This window comes from Crassostrea angulata, chromosome 8, assembly GCF_025612915.1.
Source record: "Crassostrea angulata isolate pt1a10 chromosome 8, ASM2561291v2, whole genome shotgun sequence".
Classification (NCBI taxonomy): Eukaryota; Metazoa; Mollusca; class Bivalvia; order Ostreida; family Ostreidae; genus Magallana; species Magallana angulata.
The window spans coordinates 5,529,245-5,548,185 of NC_069118.1; the positions used below are offsets into that span (position 1 = coordinate 5,529,245).

Below are 18,941 nucleotides of genomic sequence, written 5' to 3' on the forward strand. Positions count from 1 at the left end.
CATGACATTCGGGACAGCACCGGTTTCTGAATTCTTAATATTACTTGTAGATTTAAGATATAAAACTCTGTATTGACAATGACTTCATATTTTTTAACAAAAGTATACCTCTACTTCATCGCTAATCTATCGTAAAGATTTATTTAAAACTGCAAACGTTGATCTCCTTATCTTATATCCAATAAACTGATACAGTAATAGCTTACGACAAGAAGTGATCCCGCAGTACTCCCACCGTGTGTTCCTGTTCGTAGTATAACACCATGGCCCCCCCGGCTCCCCATCCGGGTTTCTGCAGTAGTTACGGCTTTTCCTTAGGACTTTATTGTCAGACAACGTGTGTTTATGTGGATACTGCGAACTCCAAGCTTGACAGGTTTTCCCAGAGATGGTGACATTTTTTAGTCCCACGTACTCTTTGCCGAGTTGAGTTATCTTACACTCTAGCTGACCTTTGTAACGAGAGTAAGAAGCCAAGGACTTTCTAAACGCTTAAATCTGTACTTACTAAGACACTTGTTAACATGTGAAATTACTTACCTAATATAAACTCTGTAAGTAAAACACATAAATGCTTTATCTAATTCGTAATCAAAACAAAAATGAAAGATAATATTTTGTCAGAAATTCCGATCTTAAACAAAGATTCCACATACCGTGGGTGTAGCAAACGAAAATCGCCAAAATGATAGTAAAAATCCCTCTAAGAAGTGACATGGCGTGCATTATGAACTCTGAACAGCCTTGAGCGTCTTTACACTTGGACGCCTCTATCTATATATGTGTGTGTGTGGAAGTGAAATGAATGATGGTGTAAGATGTTAAGAAGGCAGTCCTAAGAGCGTCGTCATATATGATTTAATGAAACTGTAGCATTTCAAAATACAACGGTTAAGTACATGTAAACTTAAGTATAAGCTTCTCATAAAAGATGAATGTTATTTATGAATGTCATTCAAATTCGAAGTCTATGCATAATATATAAAGTAAAGATCTACGAAGTTTGACAAAATGAAAGTATTCAATGTCTGCCTCTTAAATAACAGATACATGTGTAAATTGACACTTTATAATTGAAACATCATAATATTGAAGTTTTTAATAAAAGGATGCCTTCATTCTAATTCTTAAAACTGAACAAATCCACATGTACATATACATTAAACGCCTACACAAATATTGAGTTTATTTAATTCTACCCAAATATATTAATGCTTACATCCACGTAAACGTTATCAAACGTTAGTCTTAAAAACGAAACTAAAAGATAATTTCCAGTCATCCAAAAGGAGTTACAATACGTGACGGTAAAGTGCCGTAAACCTTGTTAAATATTAATTATCGTACGATAACTTTAACTTACTTAGATAATTGTATCAATATTTAATGAAAGTCTTACTTTAGTCTTGTAGTAGTTCGGTGACCTCATGGATACCAATGCTCGATTAGGCAGGACATAGATCTTGAAGTTATCTTTTTAATCAGATCTGTCATCCATCTTAGACAACAATTCTTTATTAGACAAAGTATAAAAATAACTTTCAAGATTACTTTCGTTTCATAATCTATCACATACAAGTTATTATTATTTTTGGTTCAACTGAATTCAATGTAAACCTATATTTTATGGTATAGCTTTAGTGGGATCCTTTAAAATTTACCCATAAAGATACATTATCTATTTATCAATGTATTTTCCTGCTTATTTACAAATAATCATGTGTTATCATTTATATCAAAATGAAGAGGCATTCCTCTTTGCCAAAAATTGAATAGAGGTGTTTGCTGATTTGAACAACATAGCCCTTGGTTCGAATCTAGTATGTCGCTCTTGCAGTAACATTGTAACCCTGGCCCAGAGCCTTTCCTCTTGTGCACTTCCTCTAACCAGGACTTAAAATGGCTAAAAGTCCTACCTTTTCATCTTTTAATTGGTCAGCTTTCATTAAAAAAAGATGAATTGCATCAGGACAGTTTTTTTCAGCTCTATGTTTTGTGATCCTCCTTTTATTATCTACTGAGTTTAAAGTGTTTTGTGCCTTAATAGTATTATATATAGTGAGAATTGTTATTGTTACATGCACTTTAATTAACAGAAAACAAAAAACATAAAGCTTATCTTTGTATTTTATGGTTTCTTTGAAACATACAATATACAAGTCACCGGTCTATACACTAACTAATTCACAAGCGTACAGTCGTGTAAATAGCACAGGTTTTACTATTACACTCAAGCGTAACAAATTTAAAAAGTTGATGATCAATTCAGAGACAAAATATTTTTAAAATGTTTAAAAGATTTTTCAATGAGAAAATCCTACATAAAAAGGTATATTGCTTACTTACCATTCTACATAATTCTTGCTCTAAACAATCAAAAAGAAGGCATACATATCATTAAAATCATTGATAAAATCATTATTTCAAAAAATGAGTTCTACAAATAATTTCTAAATTCCTCTATATTTATAAATTATATAATTAAAGTTAAAACAGCATACAATTATATATCTTGTGGGATCCCGAGACGTTCTAAGTAGATTTTCAAAGAGGTAGAAATAATACCTTATTGTGGTTATATAAAACTATCTAATTATCTACATGACCACTTTAACGTTATAGTATACATACTTTTATCACTACATCTCTGATAAATTTGTTGAATACATTAGTGTTACCTTAAAATGTTAAGTGCGCGGAAATGTGCATGCAGAGCAAAGGATAAGGCACACTTTTAAAAGACAAAATTCATTCATTCACAATTTTGTTGCATCAACGACTAGAATAGACAATAGGCTGGATATCCGATACCCCAGAATCGTAAACATTATTGAGAGCATACGGTGTATTCTGGCCTGGGAAGCACTGGAGGCGGTTATGTCTCAGCAGAACGATAATGTAAATGCTGCCTACAGTTGTCAATAGAACACACACTAGCGTTACTACCGTGACAACTTCAACTTTGACAGAATTTTGTTCGCAACTTCCATCATTTGCAGCAATAATCCGTTCTTTGTCTGAAATAAATCAATTGCAAGCAACACTTTAATGTACGTGTATGCTCACGTAAACTTTATATACACCAAGAACTTCAATACTTACTTTTATAATTGCTCTTTGATTTTAATGCGGTGGATTGTTCAAAGGTTGTTGTTGCTGCAGTGTTTGTTGCTGACATCGTTGCTGAAGTTGTTGCAGTTTGTGTTTTTGTTGTTCCATGTCTCCCTTAGTAAAATCATAATACAAACAGTTATTCTCACTCTGGATAATACTCATATCATTCATGCATGAGTTTATCATTTTCAATATGACTTGCCATTGATTGTTCTAGGCAAATGCTTTACAACATCAAAAAAAAAAAGATAAAACAACCTATCTAAAATCAGCTGTTTACTAGTTCATGATATGTTGCTTCAAAGTTCGTAGCGACATATACAAACGGGATCACCGAGGATCTGAATTAAATCAAGTTGAGGAGAAATAGCTTAGCTGTGTATGAAAAAAATTGTTTTTATGAAAAGTTTCTTTCATCAACGATGACTTCATTAATAAAAGATAAAGAATGTACCACAAATCGGTATCTGACATTTTTCCCATCTCTTGCCAGGGGCTGTGGACAAACACCAGGGGAATGGAGCGCCGTCTGGTGACCTGCAGTAATTTTCTAGATGCTCGAACACCTGATACACGAACACCGCTTCACTGTCCCACCGACGGCAGGCATACCCTGTCTCCGTCACGTTTATCTTACCCAGATAGGCGGTACCTTTCCCTTCTTCGTAACACTGTTCGTCTGATATAGCTTTGAATTCGAAAAATGCAAAGTGTTAAATGTAATAATGCAAATTAATTAAAAGAGGTATTAAGAAATCATTCTTTGAATATGATTAGGTGATCAAATAGGATGGGTATGATCAAACCCATCATAATGTTATATTGACTATAACGGACTTGATTAACCGCAACCATATTCGAACACCTCATCATTCTGAAAAAAATGAATTCTTATTTTTGATTTATTGTAGTCATGGGTCAGATAAACAAATAAATTAAAATCGGATTAACTATAGATTTTAATTGTTTAAAGAGACAGAACAGCTGAAAACACATGCGTGAATAACTTCAGATTTACCCATTGTATCGTTAGGAAATAAGAAATAACGCTGATTATAAGAGTTGAAATACACAAACATCCCTTTCACATACCTAATTTACGTAATTATGAGCTTCTGGAAATTCAATGGTCGTACGAACCGGAATAATTTTATAAATATCGTTTATTTGTACCACGTGGACTTTGATTAACAGTAATTGACACGTGCTGAAAAATACAAGATTTTCGGCCGACTACGGTCATCATGGTATACGAGGTTAAAGGGACTCTCTAAACGAAACACATCGTCACTTACTCGATAATTTATAAATGGTTTACCAATTTCGGTTCGTTTTAAAATGAACCGACATAAATATGTCAAATGCCCCCTCAAGGGGCTTCATTGACACAGATGAATTTAAGTCATAGCAACTCCTATGATAAACACGAAAAATACATGCCTACAAAATGATAATTGTGGGTTTTTTTAAAAAGAACTTTGAACAAATATTACCTGGAGAAGTAGAAAAAACATATTTTTATCAACAAACATGTCCAGGAGAATCTTCGCGAGCCCTGCATGTGTTTTCTTTACAGTACATACGCATGCGTAATATTATAGAAGGCTGATCCCCGTAACACGTTGCGATGTAAATATGTGATAAGTTATACGTAGTTATTAATTTTCATGAAACAATTAGATTTATTTCATGGAGAACTTTGTAATTTTCTGAAAGTTTATACATTCATGAGTAGTACAAAAATACCGAACCCGATCGGAAAATTTTTTCAAGCCGGTTTTTTTTATAAGATGCGCCGTGCTGTCTCTTTAAAGCACATTTATGATGCTCCATGTTTGATCCAATTATAACATAATGTAATATAAGATCGTAAAAAGATGGCACAAACGACATTGTATACTTGAAAACATATCACACATATACTTGAGCCACAAAAGAAATTATTTTCAGACCTCATCATCACACATTGAGAGGTAAGGAAAGGATTTGATAGTAAAAAAAAAATTTGTTTTGCATGGTTTTGTGTTTCATGAATATTTATGCCAATTATTATTGAAAAATCAATAACCAAACATTCACAAACTTAAGGAAGTGTCTTACGACAAGAGGGAATATTGCAGTACTCCCACCGCTTGTTCCTGTCTGTGGTGTAGCACCAGGGCCCTCCTGGCTCCCCGTCAGGGTTTCTGCAGTAGTTGCGACTATTCCTCAGCATTATTTTGTCCGTTTGTTCGTGTTTGTGGGGATACTGTGAACTCCAATCCTGACAGGTGCGTCCAGAGATAGTCACGTTTTTCAGTCCAAGGTAATTAATTCCGTGAACAGTTACCTTACATTCAAGCTGACCTAATAATGAGAGAATGTATGCCTTTAGCCATTGTACAAAATTGTTAAACATTGCTTTCATGATTTTTGGTAATATATGATTATAATGAATTTTTCAATTCTAGGAAATATCTTAACATACCTTGTGTTAGGCGAGTAAATCCCAGCAGAACAAAAATTAGAATTCCTTTCAGAAAAGACATGGCCTGCATTATGTGATGTTTACGTCAAATCTTTCACGTGCATAGACTTTGAGTGATAATACATCGATGTATTAAATATTCGATGGTTTGGGGTTTCAAAAGCTTAGACTTTGAACAATATGAAATATAATGCTGACAACAGTAATATGTAGAACTATTAACCATATTTAGACCAGTCAAGTGTCCTTTCCTCTTAGTATGTAAGTGTTCTTAAGAATGTGATCACAATTTTGTACGATCTGCCTTAGCTCAAGCACTTTTTTTTAGGATGAATGCTAACAACTTAAAAGCATTCAAAGTCTGTGTGTGTGTTTCTTTTTGTTCAGATGTGTATTGATTGAAATAAAAGTTACGTTTGTATAAATCGATTCTTATTTTGCTCATGTTAAGGAGGCTGTTCGGTCAACAAAAAGACAGCATGATCATATCTACCTTATAATTTTGAAAAGAATTTTTAAGCCATAATTTATTTTAACTTAAGAAAAATTTTGGCTTTAATATTTAAATATTCCTTTTTACTATATTTCCTTTCCTTTTTTAAGGACATCGTTGTGGTCTTAACTTAAAATGTCCTTGAACATCCAACCCTCTTAAATGAAAAGAGGTCATTGACCTTAATATATATATATATATATATATATATATATATATATATATATATATATATATATATATATATATATATATATATACCTAGCGTGTGCATGTTATACATAAAAAGAAAAAAACAAATCATGTTTTTAAAAATACAAATAAAATTTTACATTAAAATATCTAATGCAAGTAAACGTATTGAAAGTGTACGTTTTGTTTGTAAACGTTGTTTTTTTAAAAAGTTAAATCTAATTTTAGCAGACCTAGTTTTACATAATCAACTTTAAATGTTCCTGCAGGCCTACATAAAGCATAATTTTTAGCGATGTGATTGATTCTGCAGGATCTGTTTGTTGTCAAGACACAATGAACACACCATCAATATATTCAGAGTGTGTACAGCATGCTCTCCTGAGTTGTAAATGACACAAGATAGACGTAAACAAATGCATGGTATATAGAAAGTCATGTTTAGTTACTAGAAATATATAATATTTTCAATCTCTTTTAAATTTAACTCTGATTGCTTCAATGATTATTAATAGGTGAAGGTAAAATAAAACAACATATCATGATCTGGAAATATTCGAAAGAAGTTTTTTTCTCAGATAAATAGATATATTCTAAATTGATTCAAATCATAATAATTCTGCAAAACAAAAAGTGGTACATTTATATAGAAATTGAATATCTTTTTTAAACTGACAACATCAATTGATTTTACTAAAACTCTGTTTTATTTTTAACAAAATTTAACAAATTCCATTTAAATATGAATCACGTTAACTTAGATTTATTTGGAAATCAGAATGTTAGTTTGTTGATAATCTCCTGATCAGAGAGTTACTCGAGCATGTTGTGTCGAAGTGGATACTTCTCTTTGTTGTTCATCACATAGTTGTAGGAAGGTGGAGGCTCTGAAGGATAATGGCGCCTGGCGTGAAGCAGGCTCAGAAATGTCTTCGTGTCGTCATGTAAATGAAGCAAGGACTTCTGGCTGCTGATGTCCGAATCGTCGTCTTCGTCTTCTGAGGGTGACGATGCTGGAGATAGTGATGTCGACGACTGCACAACAATGCTGCCTTGTTCTGTGGCAAGATGAGTTTAATAAGATGTTTATGCCAATTAAATACCACATTCGAAAGTTTAAAAAAAGTTTTTAAAAAGCTTTTTGATAGCTATAGAAAACATACATAACTATATTCTGCTCTTAAATGCTTAAATAACATAATTCAAGGTACGTGTTGGAACGAAATGAGGGTCTAAATTATTAGCGTTCCATTTAATTCAGTAATGTTAAAATATTATCTTATAAACATGGATCACATATTACATAAAAAGGATGAATTTATTTACAAGGACTAAGTCATTTGATGTGAAAACATTCATAATTATCTATTCTTTAAATCTATTAATTGCCCATTTTCATCTAAAAGCACACTTGGATTATTTCTATATTACCTTTATCACTGCTGGCGATGAGGCCTTGGTCACTTTCTGAATTCTCATTGCTTTGGCTAGAGGCTTGGCCTCTTTTGAATAGTTTTCTTCCGAACATGCTACACATGAAGAGCAATGCAGCAACACCAAGCGTGGCTCCAATTATAAATCCCATCGTTTGTCTAAAGCAGAAATTCAAATGGCTTAAAAAGTAGAGTAATAATCTTTTTAAACACAGTTTAGCTACATTTCTTTTTTATTATTAGCGGCGTGAATCTACTATAACTTATAACTCCCATCTGTTTTTACTACAAAACACTGATTTACTTCTAGTCTTGCTTCATTTAACCGGACGGTAAAATTTGATGATACCCTACTCAGTACAAAAAATTACCCCTGTCAATTAATAGAAATAGGATTAGTGACATTATCTTTTAAAATCATGAGTTAAGATCAAATTACTTGTAAAAGTATAAACTTTTCTGACTCAGCTTTTGTGGAAATATTAGTTTATTGAATCAGTACATGTTATGTCTTTCCCATGACCATTTCGATAATTACGAAAGCAATATATTACGGGCCGCCGGAAGGCGGTCCGTTATTTGATACACATTTAAATATTGTTACTGCGTTTCTGCGGGATAGTTTTTTTTTAATAGAATTAATATTATGGATATTTTTATGAATTAAAAGTAAATTTGCATGTTGAAATATGTTTTATGCCTTTTAAAAAACATCACATATTTTTTGTTTTACTCGTAAATGAAAAATAGGTCATACTTAGTAGATTGTCGTGTTTGGCGCGTTTTTATCGAGACTATAATCTATTCGGAAAATTACGGTATGCGGGACATACTAAAGACCTGAAATACTGAAGACCTGAATGTCATTAAATCTTATATAAATGATATATTTGAATTTCTATGTTCCGTGTCAAATAAAATGACTTTGTGTGTGTATTTTTTATATTTCCATGTAAACTGTGGTAGAAAATATCATGAAATGACATCCATATCAATTATTTACGCAAAAATATGACAGAAATGAAAATTTGAATTGACTGGAAAATTTGAACTAATTAATTTCTATTTTATCATGTGGTTCCTTGAAATCATACAAACTAATGCATTAAGTTTTCATTCAATACAATGCAACAAAAAAAATGGTTTGAAATACATAATCTCGTAGAGAAAAATGATGAGTTGAACTTTGTATTATACAAATCAATGTGTTTTCCATTACTTCATACTATGACAATGATCAAAAAATTACCGTTAGAAATGCTTACAATAACGAACTCGATTCTTTATGATAATAGTAAAATGTTAAACTTCAAAACAAGTTGCTGAAATTAATATTTAAATTTACCATAAAAATTAGTACAACCAACTTTTATTTTCTTCTTTGTGGTGTGTTTTTATGTAAACAACCAATGATTCATACAACAATTATATTTTTGCGGCCCATTTGACGCTTGCGTCAAGCTGATTTCTTGTTTAATTTACAAAACCAGTTTTCATATTGCCATATCTTTATCATTAAGAAGGTGAAAGTATGCACTGCATGAACTAAGACAAATTTTAAGTTCTTTTACAACTCAGCAAAATACCTTAGATGGTGTATGTCAAATATGAAAACTGAAAATCTCTCTCTCTCTCTCTCTCTCTCTCTCTCTCTCTCTCTCTCTCTCTCTCTCTCTCTCTCTCTCATGCTTTTGTAACGGTTTAATATCTTATATTTATTAATCGCATTCTTCATTAATTAATTGTTTACACATTATGTACACTTAGGCTATAAATCTTATCCGTATCTTAGTCGCCCCTTTAATCTCCCCCTGCTGACTCCACCCAGACCATTAATTATATAATTATACAGTGTATTGACTCCTGATAGTCAGGATCCTAAAATTTGCTCCTGATTGTCAGGAGCGGATCTTTGGTATTTATAGCGCGACAATAGCCAGTACAGTCAGAACTTACATGTACTTAGACGCAGAACTTACTTAGAAGAACTTACGTAAGAACTTACTTAGATAGGACTTATACTTAGCACTTGGATTATTAATTTCGCCTACGTTTTGGATTTACGTGTATATGTGATTGTGTTTACTTGGATTTTATATTGTGGATTATTTGTTCGGAATGTTTATATTTGTGATGTGTAATAAACTGAAGACTAGAAATTTGGCGTCTATTTTCAAAATGTGAAGAACAAATATCATGAAAACTGACATCATGAAAGTTGTTGTAAGACCGCACGGTGCGGCGCTACACTTTTAATGTCGGCAGAGCGTCAGAGAGCGACCAAATTTTGTACACGGCTATAAACAAATTTATGTCTGTCTTGTAGAAAAAAGTTGCTGCCTTGGATTATGCACAGTGGCGTCGAAGCAAATTGAATCCTTAGAAATCTTGACAAGCAAAAAAAACCACTAAAAAACCCTAATTCCCAAAATCATGAAAATCCTAATCCGTTGGGGGGGGGGGGGGGGGGGAGGTAAACCTATAGTTCCAACCTACCAAAATTTTTTCCCCAAATCATGAAATTCCTAATTCGTAGCCCCCACGGTTCCGACGCCTATGTTACGACAAGCGTTATATTTTTAATCCCCATTTCTTCAACGCGCAGTAAAGTAGTTCATGGAAATTCATGCGCATTGTAACTAAATGTTCAAAATGCATAGTCTTGAGTTTAAAACACGTTATTTATAAGAAAACTAAAAAAGATAGACAATTCTCTCGAAATTAAAAAAAAGAAACAAACAAAATGTCAACACTTTTGACAAAACGTGGCTCTTTGTGTAACTATTTGGTATAGCGGAAGCTTTTACTTTGACGCTGTTTTTTGGTTTTTTTTTACTTTTGAAGTTGTGCTATTTATAGTAACATTGGCGATTTGCCTGCCTACAGCCAGGACTCTGCTTTTAGCAGAGTCCAGCTAAAAATTAAAAACCCAAAATCAACTTTTATTCGTGTGTGAGAAATGTTCGCGAGGTTATATTAATGTTGTTATAACAACACGGGTCTGAAATAAAGTCATCGCAAATAGAAGTTGTTTAACAGTATTCTAAAAGGAAGAAACCCTCTTATCTTAATGTTAATCTTCTTTTAATTGCCTTTAGAGAGATCAATTCCTTCCGGAAGGATGAGTAATAGCACTGGCATTGCTTCTTTTCAAATCTTGACTTAGTAGTTAGTACCAAACACTTGATGAATGTCTTGTAAAAACATAACGATTTTCATCGACTAAAAAACCCTAGGCATATGGGTTTTCTTTTTTAAATTGTCAAAAACTGATAAAGAGAACACAATATCTAACACTTTATGCACACTAAACTTTTTTACCTATTCTATTACAACTTGAAATTGACATTTCATCATTTATTTTTTTGGACATTTATTCTCATTTGTTATCTAGTTATGCTCACTTCCCGTCATCCTCTGCGTCGGCCGTGGTTACAATGGAGTCGTCCACCTCATACTCTTGACAGCAGTACTTGGCCCCGGGGGAGCAGCACGTGTATCCCTTGATACACTCTTTCGTAGTCTTATAGACATCGTAGATAACTCGTCCATGAAATCTGTCGTAGTACCCGATTCTCTCGTACCATACACAGTGTTTGCTAGACGTTTGCTCTTTAGATGTAAAACATAACTAAAATAAGTTTCTTTTATAATTTTGTGAAATGAATAGTTTCAATTTAATGCCCTTAAAAGGCCTATTCTGATAATTCTATAGATTATAAACATGTTTTCAAAAATGTTTCTTCCAGTCATCCATTTGCTTGGTCAAAATATGTTAATACATCACAGCTATTTCTATGTTTGATTTTCACAATGTTACAAAGACACATCTAATTATAGATAAAACTTACCTATAGTTAACATAAGTAATGAAAATGCAATAAGTATCTTCATTTGTGATAAACTCGTGTTTGCTCTCCCAAACCCAAATATCTTATTACAGTTTCCTTTACACGTTGTTACATGCATCTGTTAAATGGGCTTAAAGTAGGCATCTAGTGGGAATATAGGCCAATTTGTGTTATTCATCATTGACATAAAAGTATTGATAGCCGATTTTGTTATAAACAGGTTCTATGTCTCCACTATAACACATATGCAGTGGAGCTCCCAGCAACGCACACTGTTGTAAAAAAAAAAGATTCATATAATTGATTTGGTTTACAACTAGTAGACCTCCTATGTGCTACTTATTGCCGTATACGATGAAAATGACTAATACAAATTGCATTATAATAATCTTTATCTTGGGGAAAAGGAAAGACAATCGTCCAGAACTCTATTTTCAATCTGTGTATGCATGTATGTGATATCCACATGAACTCGTCAACAGGTCACTTGTAAAAAAAAACCCTGAGCCGCCATTCATGAAGTTATGTACCCGTAAGGCTAATATCTGTGAAATAAAGTTCTGAATTTGTTGATTTTCATTTGTTATCTAACAATTTCAATCGTTTGTAATAGAATGTAAAACCTGTTTATATTCGATTTGTAAACTTTAATATCTATTTTATAACGTATTATAAAATACTGAGAATTGTATAAGTTTGCTATTACTTGTTTCATGTTTGATTATTCGCCTTATTTGATATATAGTCTGATCAACCTCATTGTATAATTACACCAACAATCCTTAATATTTTCCATCAGAAACGCTGACTTGCATTTTGGTAGATTATTAAAACTAAAACAACGTCATAAATAAAGTAAAATTTCAACGAAATCTTTTTTTTTTCCTTTAGGGACAGGAAAATGTTTTTAAAAAAGAACAAATTAACACGAAACAATATCTTTAATTTATCAAATCAACTAGAAGATGTTAGAAAATATAAAGCACACGCACACAAAATTCACACATGGAAGAAGAATGACGATAATTGTAGAACTCAGGATAATAGTGATGGATCAGGATCATCTGTTGATTTCACTGTGTCGTTCAGTCGGCGTCGTCTTCCGATGATGATTTTCTGACTTCGATTTCGTCACTAGTGTCGTTAGTCTCTCCGACCGATAGGTCGTCGTTTTCATACTTATCGCTGCGAGAATTCAACGGAGAGGAAAGAACAAGAAACGAATCGTCAAACAGAAGAGTCTTCTGGGCTAAACAACAAAGACAGAACAGGGATACAAACGGTAATTAAAAGCTATAAACGATACCATCAAACCAAAGTTATCCTGATCAAAGACTATGTAATCAAAATGTGATTAGAAAAGATTAAAAAGACCTCGGGATTGATTATGTTTACGTACTTGATGTGGCAAGGAATGCTATTGTTGTTTGCGAAGTGTTCTTAGATATGTCATTGATATCCCGAGACATCTTTCTTGATCCTGTGGAGTTTGAACAGCGCATACATATAAAGACCACCAGACAAATGATACAGACTCCCAGAGCGACCGATAATCCAAAGACTAAGGCCACCCAAGCCCTGAAAAAGAACATTAGATTTCTATGCAGTAGTGAAATCAGTGAGATTTAAGAAAACAAGTGACCACAAATTGTATGTAAACGAGGTTTTTCAGGTCCGTTTATTTAATTCTAGGCTAGATCGAAGCTAGAAAGCGGCTACAAAGAATCTATAGACTGAATAAACATGCAATTAAAAATATAAATTCAGCTACTGGCATCTGTAATTTTAAATTCAATTTTACTTCCAATATTTTTATACTGAGAACAGTGTACTAGTGTGCCTAAAGAGTGCATTGATTTATAGATTGAATCAAATATATTTGCTGTAATCAAGACCGTCCAAACAATGAAAGGCTGAATGGTATAGGTCAGTTTTAGACTTTGTTAAGGATGCTGGATTGTCAACAAATTAACCTTCAGATCTCCATATAATTCTTACAATTATTTGTGTACTTATATATTATAGGTTAAAAAGGCATGGTCACGATTTTGGTCAATTATTTTTCCAATTTTAATATTTACAATTCTTCAAAGAGGCATTTTTAATAGGCAACCGAAATTTGAGTATCATTTGCTGAATTATAAGCGAGCTACAGAGCTTGAATTTCTTCGCTCTGTAAACAAAGCGTTTGTTTACATTTTGAACGATGAAGTAATTAATTTCAGTTTTAAACCTAAAACGAATGTGCCAAACGTTAGAAACTGTTTATCTATGCTTAAAATAAATAAAAAAAAAGATAGACAAATAGGCTGGAACAAGTTTTTTTACTGGTATATTGAACCTTTGTAATCAAAAACAGGACAGGAGCCTTGTTTACATACAAGGAAATATGAGCCCTGTATCTTGCTTATTACTCTACAAATGACTCTTAAATTTTATTTGATCATTAGAAATGCATTCCCAAAGCATTTTCAATAATAAAAACATAAAATAGAATTTGACCAAAATCGTGACCATGCCCCTTTAAAGAAAATGTCTATATAATTTTGATTTAAAATGTGAATATTTGCCTTCGTCTTGTTTACAGAGTTCTTCTTCTTAAGGACATATATACAGTCTTTAAAAGGCACGAACATCCAAGCCTCTTTCATTCTCTGAGAAAAACAGATTAAAAAAAATATTCAAATTTCAAACCAAAAATATGCTGACGTTTTGTTACAAAAATTCTTTTATCGAATAAATTATTCAATATTATTTATAAAAAGGTATAACTGATTGGTGCATGTATAATTGTTGAACATCCAGACTCCTCAATATTACTGGTGATCAACAGAAATGAATGGTCTGCATGCAAAAAAATGTAAACATCAAATTATACAAAATATTATCTTATTCATTTTATTTTGGAAGATTACGTTTTATAAAACGTGTCAGCTCCAAAAATTAAATGAAACATTTATAAAAAATTATCGGTCTATTATTTGGTATGTTTGCCAAACAATCAAATATTGTTATATATGTATTAAGAAATATTCTTGTGAAATTCTAATTTTTATCACTATCATTAAATAAGACAAGTTGGATATAATTTTTTTTAAATAATTATGATAAATGTACGATTTGGTTTTATTTTCAATATAATTAATAATTTGCCGATTCTTCTCACATTCCATGACAAACTTATCAATTATATTTATATCAATCTAATAGTTTGCATATTTGTGAAAAGGGGACATTGCTTGCAGCAGGTATTTTTAATCCATCAATCTACCTAACGAGGTCCCATGGCGTCCCGAGATTCCAGAAAGTTCATATAATACTGTTCATTGTGTTGGTTTCGCTATTGAAAACGTTTTACCTACATGAACAGAAAATCGATACTAAGGCAACTAGTAATATAGTAAATGAAGTTGTTACTATAAATATAGCTGGTACATGGAACCTGACCACATGTCTATGGCGCTGTCGCGTGGTGGACTTTATTGAGTGTCAGCTGTCAGGTAAGGCTTGTCTCAGAAATATTGGAACCAATCGATATCACGAGGATTTAATGCTAGGAAACACGGTTTATATTCAATCAAGGCAATATTGTAGGAGTTTTCATCAAATAAAAGTAGCCTCAACAACATCGTAATATAGTAGCCTATTACTTCCTCCGCTATAAAGCTTTTAACCACCTGTTGCATTTTCAACTCCAATTTTACTACAGCCGCCTGATAAGCAAACATGCGTGCACGTGAGGTACAAGCCGTCAACAGTTTATTTTCCAAGTTCTTAAACAGCAAAAAAGTTGGACACATTTTTATTTCAAGTTTAAGGTTGTCAACATATGTACCTGACTTTTCTATTTTCTCTCACAATAAAAAACCTAGTATTTAAAAGAAAGAATATATTTTCCTTTTAATAATGATATTTAACGACAAGTGTATTATTTACATAGAAAGTATTTTTTGAATATGAGAAAAATATAGTTCTTTGGGTGCCAATAAAACAAACCCTAATGCCCACTGAAGTGGAGAGACAGAGAGACAGACAGACAGAGAGAGAGAGAGAGAGAGAGAGAGAGAGAGAGAGAGACCTGATACTTACATTTTCAGACAATAACCACATGTCTTTCAAAACATAATTCCATTTTTTATCATATCCTGCTAAGATTCATTCCATGAACAGTTCGCCCGGGATTACGATACTTTTGTAGTAGATGTTGTGAAACTGTTCTCGTCTTTATCCGCGCTTTACGTTGGTATTGATTTCTAGACACTTCGTACGATAAGTAGCAGTGAAACATACTCAGCACGTACTTCATAAACGGCAAAAGAATAAAAAGAAATTAGCACCTCAGTATATACACCCCTGCTCATCCTAAAGAAAATTTCACAGGTAAATAATGTCATATTTGTAACGGACAAATGTTTCTGTGAAGCATATGAATGTAAATTACATGTGTTAAACATGTTACAAGTTACAATAAAACAACAACAATTGTTAATTTTGATTGGTTGGTTGCTGACTTTGTTGGTTTCACTATGATTGAACATATCACACAGGTAATTGTTTTCACTGTATATAAAAAAAACATAATTACAAGTACAGATTTTTTAGCAAAATTAAAAAGTGGTTTTTTAGCCCGATACATTTTGGAAAAGTAAAGAAAGATACTGATGCTTCCTAGGAATGCATGTAAATGTTTGCTTCCATGATCTAATTTAACGTTAGAATTACAGTTAAATGATAATAACTAAAATATTTATTTATCAAAACTAGAATAATGCATATTTCTGTCTAAGTTTTGAATTTTGATTTATTCTGTTCTGCCTTCAGCATTTAAATTCTAATAAAAAGACTATACTTTTTTTATCCATTTTATATTTCTGTAAGCATTTTCTATCAAGTATGATGCATTACTATTTCGCACCAATCTTTCAATACATATAAGTAAAATAGAACTTGCTGGAAATTACTTATATTCTAGCTTTGATATTCATTTGTTAAAACGTCACATCACGTATTCAAATGCAAGTCTCGCCACTAACCTGGTGATATTAGATAATAAGAGAGGAAAACCTTTCGAATCTTTCCTTTTATTTACGTGAAGGTAATCATTTGTTGATAGAATTTCATGTGAAATAGAAATTGTAGCCTTTGTAGTTTTGAATAATGGCCTATTTGCAATGGATGTTCAGTTTAACTATTCTCAAGAAATGGTCCCTATTATCAAATTATGTTCTTGAGTTCTCTAATGAAAGTTGAAAAACAAAATTTATTTCAATTTATTAGACCTTAATTTTATCAATTATTAGATAATATATATACATGTCATCAAACTTTTTGAGATGTCAGATAAACACAAACTAAACCATATTTTAGCATCAAAAACCCGTACGTTTTGAGCTCACGAGACGAAGTCAAGGGGAGCTTATGCTATACCTGCGGCGTCGGCGTCGGTGTCGAACTCGACGTCCGGACCTGGTTAAAGATTTGGTTGCAGGTCCTGTATCTAAGCTATTACTTGTCCTTTCTTCACCAAACTTGCATGGATGATGCATCTGGACCTACTTATGGACTTGAAAGACTTGGATGTTGAATCTTAGTCCTAAATTTTAGATGCTGGAGGAGGTTAAGGTTGTTGGACCAGGTTAAAGTTTTTGTTGCAGGTGCCCTTTGATAGCAATATCTAAGTTACTGCTGGTCCGTACTTAACCAAACTTGCATGGATGGTGTGCCTTATAGTACTGATGCACAAGACAGGCTTGAGTGCTGAATCTGAGCTATAGGTTTCGGATGCTGGAGGAGGTGAAGGTTTTTAGAGCTGGTTAAAGATTTGTTGCAGGTGCCCTCTAATTATTAAATCTTAGCTACTCCTGGTCCTAACTTCATCATACTTGTAAGGATGGTGCCCCTTATGATACTGATGCACCTGACAAGCTTGAATGCTGAATCTGAGCCATAGGTTTCGGATGCTGGAGGAGGTTTTTAGAGCTGGTTAAAGTTTTTTGAGCAGGTGTCTTCTAATTATTATATCTTAGCTACTCCAGGTCCTAACTTCACCTGACTTCCATGGATGGTGCATCTTATGATACTGATGCACCTGACAGGCTTGAATGCTTAATCTGAGCCATAGGTTTTGGATGCTGCAGGAGGTTAAAGTTTTAAGAGCTGGTTATAGTTTTTGAAACAGGTGCCCTCTGATGATTATATCTTAATTATTACTTGTCCTAACTTCACCAGACTTCCATGCATGGTGCATCTTATGATACTGATGCACCTGGCAGGCTTGAATGCTGAGTCTGAGCCATAGGTTTCGCATGCTGGATAAGGTTAAGTTTTTTGGAATAGGTCACATGTTTAATAGATAATAGTACTATTTCAAACTTGCATAGTTGATTAATGTTATGTCCAATTATAGTTTAATTAACAACATCCACGAACCTACACGAATTTCCAGCACTACACGCACACTTATAGACCCTATTCTCACAACAATAGATAATCAAGTAGGCGAAGCAAGCACTATTGAAATTGACTCTACTCTTAGCAACCATAAAGCTACACATATCTCGCTTGTTCTGAAGTATAATTTAAAGCGGGCGTACAAACTTAAAATTTGGGATTATAAAAGTGCTGACTTTGATAGGTTAAATCTTTTGATTAAGGATAGTAACTGGTCAACTCTTATATCTTAAGCCAGTAACGTCTCTGTCGCTGCTGAAAATTTAACCATTCATTTCCTCAAATGCGTACGTGGGTGCATTCCAGAGAAACCTATTACTGTTCGACCTAAGGATAATTCATGGTTCGATTCTACTCTACGTAAAACAATTAGGATTAGAGATCGTCTACGTAACATTGGAATGAAAACTAATAAATTCTGTGACTGGTCAAAGTATAAAAAAAGTTCGAAATCAAGTCAACAACATGAAAAAGCAAGCATTTTTTAACTTTTACGACAACATTGAAACTTTTATTGATGACTCCAGTAAAAGCAATAGCAAATTATACTGGAAACTTCTTAAAGACGTTTTCCAAACAAAAACAACCAGTGAAATTCCACCTTTACAATACACAGATGATAAAAATAATGTTAAAACAGCGTTTTCTGATGTTGATAAGACAGAAGTGCTTAACAAATAATTTTCATCTATATCGAATATTCTGATTACCGGTAAAGTTTTACCAGAATTGTACTTACAATGTGATGAAACTTTAGACAACATTATATGGAAGAGTTTGAAGAGTTTTGCCAGTCAACAAAGCTATTGGACCTGATAGTATTAGTCACAAATGTTAAAATCAACTATGTTTACAATATGCAAGCCTTTATGTTCACTTTTTAATAAGTCTCTTTTAGAACGATCATTTCCTAATTGTTGGAAAATGGCCCATGTTCTACC

At 32.9% G+C, this 18,941-nt stretch overlaps 3 protein-coding genes across 3 annotated transcripts; all 3 read right to left on the minus strand.

Annotated features, from left to right (window-relative positions):
* Positions 1-2,111: 2,111 nt before the first annotated feature.
* Positions 2,112-5,720, minus strand: LOC128159591 (plasminogen-like). Its single transcript, XM_052822721.1, has 5 exons — positions 5,582-5,720; positions 5,215-5,460; positions 3,569-3,802; positions 3,103-3,225; positions 2,112-3,017 (listed from the first exon to the last, which is right to left on the minus strand). Exons 1-5 carry the CDS (start codon positions 5,649-5,651, stop codon positions 2,773-2,775), a joined length of 918 nt encoding a protein of 305 aa, XP_052678681.1. The 5' UTR covers positions 5,652-5,720; the 3' UTR covers positions 2,112-2,772.
* A 1,182-nt stretch (positions 5,721-6,902) lies between these two features.
* On the minus strand, positions 6,903-11,692 carry LOC128161221 (uncharacterized). The gene is made up of 4 exons (XM_052824448.1): positions 11,551-11,692; positions 11,104-11,311; positions 7,698-7,858; positions 6,903-7,324 (listed from the first exon to the last, which is right to left on the minus strand). The coding sequence occupies exons 1-4, from the start codon at positions 11,666-11,668 to the stop codon at positions 7,080-7,082; spliced, it is 732 nt and encodes a 243-aa protein (XP_052680408.1). The 5' UTR covers positions 11,669-11,692; the 3' UTR covers positions 6,903-7,079.
* Positions 11,693-12,476: 784 nt separating this feature from the next.
* On the minus strand, positions 12,477-15,821 carry LOC128160591 (uncharacterized). The gene is made up of 3 exons (XM_052823921.1): positions 15,640-15,821; positions 12,950-13,128; positions 12,477-12,799 (listed from the first exon to the last, which is right to left on the minus strand). Coding segments are annotated over exons 1-3 (345 nt in total). The 5' UTR covers positions 15,642-15,821; the 3' UTR covers positions 12,477-12,635.
* Between the last annotated feature and the right edge of the window lie 3,120 nt (positions 15,822-18,941).